Consider the following 8,840-nt stretch of genomic DNA (forward strand, 5'->3'; position numbering starts at 1 on the left):
GAAGACAAGGCCTTCCCATGGTGGAGACCCGCCGGCCAGCACGGCGCAGGGACCCGCCGCCAGCCTCAGCCTCGAGGCCGCGGCCTGACTCCCGGTCTGACCTCCCGAGGCTGGAGTTCTGAACGTGCTCCTTGTGGGCAGACACTCCCGGGTGGGCACTCGGCTGTGTCATCGAGTGTCCGCACACTCTGCCCCTTGCTGGTGGCCCAGCTGGGGCCTGGGCTGTGACAGTCACTGGGGGCCATGACTGAGCACACGGACTCAGACGGGAAAGGGGGCCAGAGCCAGTCGCTCTGCACCAGGTCCTGCCCTGCGTGGGGCGGCCTCCCTCCAGCAGAGAAGCCTGCACTTCTCCCGTCTCGGGTACGCCCGTCGGTGGACTAAGCCCCCCAGCTGGGCTCGTGCAGGCAGGGACGCCTGGCAGGAGTGGGGATGGGGATGGGGCCGGGGCCGGGGCCGGGGCCGCGCTGGGGCCTGGATGCTCCGTGACGGGAGGGCTGGCTGCTACGGGTCAGCGCGTGGGGCCGAGGGTCCCGCCCTCCGCGGGCCGACCACGCAGGCCCATCCTGCTCTGACAGCGGTGGACGATGACGCGGCGGAGATGGCTGTCACTCTGCCCTGCCATCGGGAAAGGCTGGGTCTGCCGACAGCCGGCCAGTGAGCGGACCGCGGGGAGCGTCCCCCGGGAGCTCCCGCCCCAGCATCGCCCTACAGCCCGGCGTGTGGCCACGGGGCAGCTGACCGCTACACCCACCAGGTAGTCGTCTGGCCGGATCCCGAAGAGCTCCCGGAAGTAGCGGAAGGCGACAGGTGCGTAGGTCTTGAAGCGGAAGTCCTGGAAGTGGTGGGCAGGGGTGAGGTTGCTGCCTTCGCTGAGGAGGAAGGGCACACAGGCAGGCCGTGAGGACGGGCATGGGTCCCCTCACCCCGCACCCCCTACGCCCAGTGGCCCTCCCCAGGCTTCTCACGGCGGCCCAACCCCCGAGCAGCCCGGGGCCCCTGATGGGGTGTGTCCAGGCTCATGCCTGCCAGAACAGACTACGCTACCCAGCCTCCTTGGCACCTAGGTGTGGCTGGTCGCGTGACTACACCTAGCCAAGGGTACCACTAGGCCTCAGAGGCAAAGACACGTTACTCCCTCTTCCTTCCTCCTGCTGGAAGGCAGCCACGTGGGGCCACCGGGTACAGAGGGTGCACGTGGGGGAGCCAGTTAGGATTTTATGAGGGGGAAATCAACCCCGTCTTTGTTTTCCGAGTCAGCAGCGACTGAACGTCCTAACTGAGGGCCGGAAGGGCCCTGTGTGCCCCAGCAGAGGGCGTCCTGAGGACAGGGCGCTAGGCCGGCGGCCGTACCTGGGGAAGAAGATGCTCTCGACCACGTAGAAGTCCTGCATGAGCACGTCGCGCTCCGGCTTGGAGCTCAGGTTGCCCACGGTGTAGCCGATGCCCAGCTGGATGGCTCCCTTCAGAGTGGAGGAGGTGGTCTGGGGGGACCACGGGTGTCAGGGCCGGCGGCAGTCCCTGCCGCAGCCCGCGCCCCACCCCGCACGCAGAGGGCACCCGGCACCGGGCGGCAGCGTTCAGACTGCGCCCTCCCGGAACGGGACGCCCTCCTGCCACTGCCACCGTGCAGGGACGGGGACGGGCAGGAAGAGGACGCTTGTCCCTCTCGGGCCACAGCAAGGAAGTGGCTTGGCCGTGGCCTCGACTGCTGTGTGTGGCCCTGAGACCTGTTTGCTTTTTTAAAAGAAGTATTTCATTTAACTTTACTTATTTTAATTTGACCAGAGAGGGACAGAACAAGACAGAGAGAGAGAGGAGAGTGAGAAAGCAAGCTGCCAGGTCCGGGACCCGAGCCGCCGTCGGCCATGTGGGAGTCCAGAGCCTGAACCACCACGCCATCTGTCGGGCCCCGAAGGTCCCCACATTTTCTTCCTTTAAGTGCCAGAGGGCCACATGCCCGCCAGGGAGACAGCGCCCTCAGTGGGGTGCGGGTACGGGGCAGGCCCGGCTCCCTCCGCCAGGCCTGGGCTTGGGGGACGCAGGCTCACGGGCACCTGACGCGTGTCTCACGGCATCAGGGCGGGACTTTAACCATGGCTGCCTTCCACGCGGCCCTGAGCAGCAGGGGCCGGCCAGCGGGGACGCCGACGTCCTGCCGCCGCCTGCCAGCAGCTCCCATCTCACTGGGGCCACCACCTCTGCCTTGGTTTCCCCACGCAGACGCCAGGGGTGTAACACGTCCCCTCCGGTGCCCTGCGCCAGCTCCCGGGAGGTGCCGGGGCTGTGGCTCGTGCCCGCGCGGGGCCAGCTGTCGGCCCTGAGTCAGCGCCTCACGACCTCGCCCCACCACGGGGGCAGCCACCTGCTCACTGCCTTTTAACCCAACTTCCAAAGGCAGGGTCTCGGAGCCACCACGAGTGTCCTGCCTCAGCCTCCTGGCCTCTCACGAGGTCCCGGAAGCAGGGCAGCATCTCAGGGGTGCAGCCATGGCCGGGCCACCACGCATTTTCCCTGAGAGGATGCCTGGGCACTCCGGGCCGGCCCCGGCCCCAGCCTCTGGGTGGGCTACTCTTGGGGCCATGGAATGTTCTGGAACCCGATGAGGTGACTACACGACCCTCAACACATAGACCCATTTATTCCCCGGGCCAGCCAGGGCATGGCGGCTAACATGTCACTGGGTTTGACAGGAAGGTCCCAGGCTGGCCACCCGAGTCCTCCTTGTACCCGGGAGCATGTGCCAGGGCCCGGGCCAGCCAAGGCTGGACAGGTCGTGGTGCAAAGATCCAGCTGGCGCCGGCCCCTCCCTCTCCCTCCGTCTGCCTGTCTGTCTGTCCCTCCATCTCCCTCCCTTGCTCCCGTCCAGCCCACGGAAGAAGGACCTGATCCCCGTGGGCCCTCATGGTGTGAGCCACGTGGTCTGTGGGCCCTCTCCGCAGAACTGATCCGGACAACAGAAAGCATAGGTGAGGGGCCAGCAGATGGCATAAAGGTCACATTGCTGGACTCCCACGTAGTCAACCGCGGTTCGAGTCCTGGACCCGGCAGCTTGAAACTCACAAGGGAGTGTGTGCGTGCGTGCCCAACATCCCGGGAAGAAGGAGAATGTAGAAGGGACTTCGACGTGGCCATCCCCCCGGGGGTGGTTCCTCACTCTGTCTCTGTCTCTGTCTCTGGAGCAAAAATCTCTCTTAAACGAAACCACGGCCGGGGCCGGCTGGGCGTGGAGGGCAGTGCTGGACCCCATACGGCCAGCTGTCCGGACCGAGTCCTGAACCCAGCTGGGGTCACAGCAGGCGTGTGCATGCGTGCCCCACGCTCCGAGGGGTGTGGAGAGGGACTGCCGTGTGCTGTTCCCCCGGGTGGTTTCTCACTGTCCGTTCCCCTCCCTCCCTCTCTCTCTCTGGTGAGCGCATGCGCCCTACAGAAAATTAGAAGTGAAACCGCAGTTGAGGCAGGGCCAGCAGCAGGGGGGTCAGGGCCCCTGGCCACGTGGGAGCCCAAACCCATGCGATGGGGGAGCTGCCACCCCTGTCTGGACGAAGCACCGGGCTCAGCGGCCGAGCACTGTGGAAGCCGGGGGTGCTCTGGACGTGGAGGCAGGTGCAGCCCAGAAGCACCTGACCCGGCTGCCCGGTGGGGAGGTGCAGGACGGGGCCTCGCTAGGGCCTGAGGGCCATGGGAGTGCCCACCTGCGGCCGCAGCCCGAGCCCAGGCACACCCCTCGGCCGCAGAGCCCCCACCCCGAGACCCTGAGAGCGGACAGGACCTTCTTGTACGTGGTCTCTCCAGACGCGTCCACGCCGCGGTGGCCCAGCTTCTTCCCGTGCCCAGGGCCCGGCTGCCCGGCCGTCGATGGGGCCTGGGGAGGAGGGGAGCGTCAGAGGGCAGGGCCAGGGTGCCAGGAGCCCCGCGTCACCACGGGGAGGGGCACCGTCACTGGGCCCCCGGAGGGCTCCTGGGCCCTAACCTTAGGGCCCACCCCAGCATGTGGTTGTGGCAGGTTGGCCTCTGTGCTGAGCAGGGCCCCTGGCTACACCCACTGCCGTAGCACCCCCAGGGTGACACCGCAGATGTCCCCAGGCTGTGCCCAGGGTCCCTGGGGTGCGGGATCGCCCAGGAGAGCCCCTGGGGGGGCGTGAGAGGGGGCAGAGGCCTGAGAGCCCAGAGGAGCAGAGGTGGAAGGGAAGGCCCGTGGGGCAGCGAGGCCTGGGTGTCCCTCCATGGCTCCCCGTCCCGATGGCTACAGCTACGGCTTCAAGGCACCCGCTGAGCCCACCCGGGAGCTGGGCCAGCCCCTCCGCTCAGGCCACCCTGTCCCACCCCACCCCTGCACCTGCAGAGCCCTCCGCTCAGCCCAGGCTAGCAGCTCTCTCCTGCGGCCACCAGGGGGTGGGCTTCCCCAGGAACCTCCTCCCCTCCACAGTCCTCTCGGGCTGCTGCCTCCCCGCCACCCTGCCGGGGTCCACCCCACAGTGGACTTGAAACACCCCGGTCAGGGGACAAAGCCTCCTGCCTCTGGGGTGGATGTGCGACTCCCTGAAGCACCCGTGTGGAGGCGTCCCGGGTGAGGACAAGTGGCCACGGCCGGTCTCAGGGACTCAGCCCGGGCTGCTCCTGACCCGCCGGCTGCCTCTCCCCTCGCCCTGCATGGCTCTTGGACCCCGGCAGGCTGTCCCGGGGTAGGGCACACCAGCCCCCGTGCCCACCCCGCTCACGGCAACCACTGCCCAGAGGCTCCCGGAGCCTCGTCCTGGAAGAGGGTGTTGGTGTAGGTATGTGCGTGTACATGCAGACACACATGTGCACACGTGTCCACACACGGCACATATGTGCCCCGCATGTGCACCATACACGCACGTCAGCACGCAAGGCCCAGCATGCTACACGTGCACACATGTGCCGTCTGTGTGTGCAGCGTAGCACGCGGCCTCGGCACGTGCTCACGCTCCGTGCGGCTGCTCTGAGGACGGGCCGCGGGTCATGCTGCGGTCCCTGCACCCACACGGAGTGTTTGCCCGGCCACCCAGGGTCCCGGCTGGCACTGGACTCCCAAGGGGCTGAGCTCCCAGTGCGAGGCCCGCCGGCCCCACTCCTCCGCCACCCCACAGCCCCGCCCCCTCATGGCCGAACTGTGCCCCGGGACTTAACCATTGGCAGGACAGACACGTGTCCACCCGCCTGACCGCACTGCATGGCATGGGGCCCACCCACGGTGATGCAGGGGGTCAGGGTGGGGACCCGGGCCCTCCCCTTCGGAAGCTCACCTCGGCCAGGGCCGTCTTCTTAGGAGCCAGACCTACGGGGAGAAGGAGAGGCGTCAGCCTGAGCCACGGCCCAGCCTGGCCCTGCAGCCTCAGAGCCCAGGCCCGGCCAAGTTGGCCCCTGCACCCCCAGAGTGGGCATAGGACAGGGGGCTGGCCTCAGGGTCACACACACACCAGAGGTCACGGCTGAGTGGACCCACCAGGCAGCAGGGACATGCAGCCTGGGGACCTCAGTGGACACCTGGTCACCAGGGGGCAGGAGTGGGCAGCCCAGGTGCGGGGTTGTCAGGGTGGGACCTTGAGGCACCACGTGGGTTGGCTCTGTCTGGGGTGGGGGAGCTAGAGCAGGTCTCCCGACCCCACGCCCTGTCCATCCACGGTCCTGGGCCGAGCCTGCCCAGCGGCGCCCACCCCTCCAGAAGGCCAGGTGCGGGAGCCAAGTGCACTGGGGGCCCCAGCCCAGGGCACTTGGCTGGTGACCCCTGGAGACCCTGTGTCAGCCAGGAGGTTCCTCCCACTGCCCAGGTCCCTGCCCAGGTCGGGGCAGGAGGGCCACAGGCTGGGTCAGAGCTCCCTGGACAGACGCTATGCTGGGGAGGGGCAGGGAGGGGAGGGGAGGGTGCCTCAGGGCTTCGCAGGTGACGGAGAGTTCCTGTCATCCTGGGCCTGTGGAGGGGCCTCCCCGCACATGTGGGGGTCTGCCCTCTTCAGCCTGCCCAGCTGGGAACCCCAGTCCCCACGTCGAGTTCCCCAGCCCAGGGGTGGCCGCGGCCAGGGTGACAGGACATGCCGAGCCGCGTGTCACGCAGCCCAGGCCGAAGCCCACCCGGGAAGGAGCTGGGTGGGGACGTGGTGGCCACCATCGTCTGCGCCACGTCCGATGGCGGGACGGGCCCTTCGCCGTGAGGGAGCGGGGAGGAAACAAACAGACGGAGGAAACCGGCCGGGGACCACCGGGAATATTCTAGACCTGGTCCGGAGGCCCCTGGGCCAGGGGCTGCCCAGCCCTGACGCCCACCCCGCTCCACGGCATCCTCCCGCCTCAGTGCAGGGCCCACCCCAGCAGCCTGGAGGCCCCGGGCATTGCATACAGGAGCCTCCCCCAGCGGCGTCCCCCGGCCTCCAGGTACTCCAACAGGGCAGGCAGGCCCCACCGCCCACACCACACAGAGCGAGCCCTGGAGGAGGCTGTCAGGGTGTCACCGTCCACCCAGCCCCAGGCGTGACTAACTGCCTTCTGCACCAGTGCCTGTTTTCGAGGAAATTAAGTTTTAAAAATAGCTGGGGCGTGCGGCCCACCTCTGCGGGGCTCGCGGGGTACCGGTGCGTCCTGCCTGGGGCTGGGGCAAAACCAGACCCTGACTCTCCTGTCTCTCCTCGTGGGGCCTGCGAGCTGTGCAGCCTCGGGCCAGCCCTGCACCCCTCTGACCTCTGAGCAGGTGTCCTCTGGCCTGGTTGCATGCCACTCAGCACCACGGGCCTGCAGCTACCCTCGCCGCCCCACGCCTGCTGGGACCCCTCCCCTGTGAAGTGGGGCCACAGCCCAGCCTCACTCTGGCCCCCTCCCCGCTCGGCCGTGCCCTAGCTCTGCCTGTCCCTGCCTGTCCCCCACCTGGACCCTCTGACCGTCAGCTGCGCCCATCCTGCGGATGAGTCCTGGCCCCTCCTGGTGACGATAGACAGGCTCCGAGGCAGGGCCTGCCTTCGCTGACACCCCTGGGTGTGTGGCCCGACCCACAGAGGGACACCTCCCTGCTCCGTCCCTGCCACGCAGACTCGGTGGGGCACCGTCTCCACACCCGTGATGCGCGAACAGGCGGGATGGCTGAGCCGGGCCTCCCCAACGCCGGCGCACGGCGGACCGCTGGGCAGTCAGACCAGCGGTGGGGACAGCCAGGTACGGGGTGGGGGACACGGAGCGGAGATGGCCACTCTGGCTGGACCAGGCCTGCTTCCAGAGAGAAGGCTGGAGGCAGGGCTCCCATCTGCCCCGGAGCTGGTGTACTGGCTGGGCTCCCGGGCACCAGGCCCCAGGGCTGGCCCAGCCTGAGGGGCCTCCCCGCCCAGAGAGGGGCCTCACACCCTGCCTGGAGGAGGAAGCCACTGGGGGTCCTGGGTGGTGGAGCCCCAGGGCAGGGAGGGACGCCAAGCACCTCCCCCAGCTCCAGGCTCACGCACCCACACCCAGCCCGGCTCACCTCGCACCTCCCTCTGCTCCAGCCGCTCAGCCCCTCGGCCCCACCTGCTCTCCCCCACGCCAGCCCGGTCCTGCCCCAGGGCCTTTGCACAGCTGGGCCTCGGCCTTGTCCGCCCTCCGAGCCTCTGCACGGTCCGCTCCTGCTTCACCCAGACCTGGCCCAGCAGGGCCCGTCAATCCCCCGGCTCCTGGCACCTCCCGGTGCTGTGTGGCATGCTGGGGGGAGTGACAGCACAGTCCCCACGCACAGACATGGCACAGCCCGCTGAGCGCAGAGGGGACATCACTGGGAGAGGGTGACTGGTCTCAGCAGGACCCGAGGCCTGTCCGGTCGGTGCAGGGGCCTGTGGCCCTGGGGTGCTGCCCCGAGGGCTGTCCAGGCTGGGTGCCCAGGCTGGGTGCTGGGTCACCGCGACTCAGACGGACAGGCACAGGAGCAGCCTGCGAGGTGCAGCCGGGGCAGGGCAGGGCCGGCCGCCCTCGGGCTCGCATCCCGATGTCCTGCACAGCCGTCCGTGGGTTCCTGAGGAGCAGCGACCGGGGACCCAGGGCCCTTCAGATGCTGGCCCAGATCCAGGCACCCCTCGGGCTCAGCCCAGCAGGATAGGGTGGATGGGGAGCCCCCGGCTGGGCCTGAACACCCTCGAACGGCAGGCGGGCTCCCGCGGTCACGTGCCGGGTGGCATGTGCGTGCTCCGACCAGCAGGGGACATGAACGACGGCCGGCCTGTGCCTGGCAGCCCCCGACCACACTCCAGGGACCCTGCAGCCACGCGGGGAGAGGGCGGCGAGGCGGCCCACGGAAGAGCCGGGCACCTGGGGACGGAGGCCCCCGAGGGCTTGGTGCTGCACTGGCCACGGAGTGGCTGACCCGAGTGGCCCCAGACGGCTGGCCAGCCCCGCCCAGACCACAGGTCGCAGGGGACCAACAGCTAAGCCACGGGGTGGACCACGTGTGCTCCCAGACAGGCAGAGAGAGACAAGAGGGCACGTGAGAACCCCGCGGGGACGGCCACGCCGCAGTCCTTTCTCCACCACCCTCCTCTCAGGGTTTTGGGCACGCACACGCCCTGCATGCTTTCCAAGCTGCTGGGTCCAGGATTCGAACCATGAAGCTGGCCACGTGGGAACGGCCCCTTCCCCTCCCCACCCTGCTTTAGGCTTTGGGGTGCTTGTCACACAGCACCAGTGTCACCATGGGCTGCGAGCACCCACGTACCGTACCCCAGCAGAGACCCCACAGGGTCTCGTCACCGTCACCGTGAGCCTGGCCCCGGCCCTCCGCTCCTCAGGATGCGGGGCACATGCACACGCCCCGGCCCGGGGATCTGAACCCAGTCAGCCGCGGCGTCGAGCACTGCAGTGCGGCTGCT

General features: G+C 68.7%; 1 protein-coding gene across 1 annotated transcript in view; it reads right to left on the reverse strand.

The window, feature by feature from the left end:
* The window catches only part of PIP5K1C (phosphatidylinositol-4-phosphate 5-kinase type 1 gamma), a 21,984-nt gene that overhangs the window by 11,528 nt on the left and 1,616 nt on the right, over positions 1 to 8,840 (reverse strand). The window contains exons 2-5 of the mRNA XM_027769615.1: positions 5,271 to 5,302; positions 3,773 to 3,865; positions 1,354 to 1,484; positions 755 to 872 (exon numbers count right to left, since the gene is read on the reverse strand). Of these exons, the coding sequence (XP_027625416.1) occupies positions 755 to 872; positions 1,354 to 1,484; positions 3,773 to 3,865; positions 5,271 to 5,302 (374 nt within the window). The remainder of the gene's footprint in view (positions 1 to 754; positions 873 to 1,353; positions 1,485 to 3,772; positions 3,866 to 5,270; positions 5,303 to 8,840) is intronic.

The sequence above is a fragment of the Tupaia chinensis genome, unplaced genomic scaffold (genome assembly GCF_000334495.1).
Source record: "Tupaia chinensis unplaced genomic scaffold, TupChi_1.0 Scaffold149964_2, whole genome shotgun sequence".
In the NCBI taxonomy this organism is placed as follows: Eukaryota; Metazoa; Chordata; class Mammalia; order Scandentia; family Tupaiidae; genus Tupaia; species Tupaia belangeri.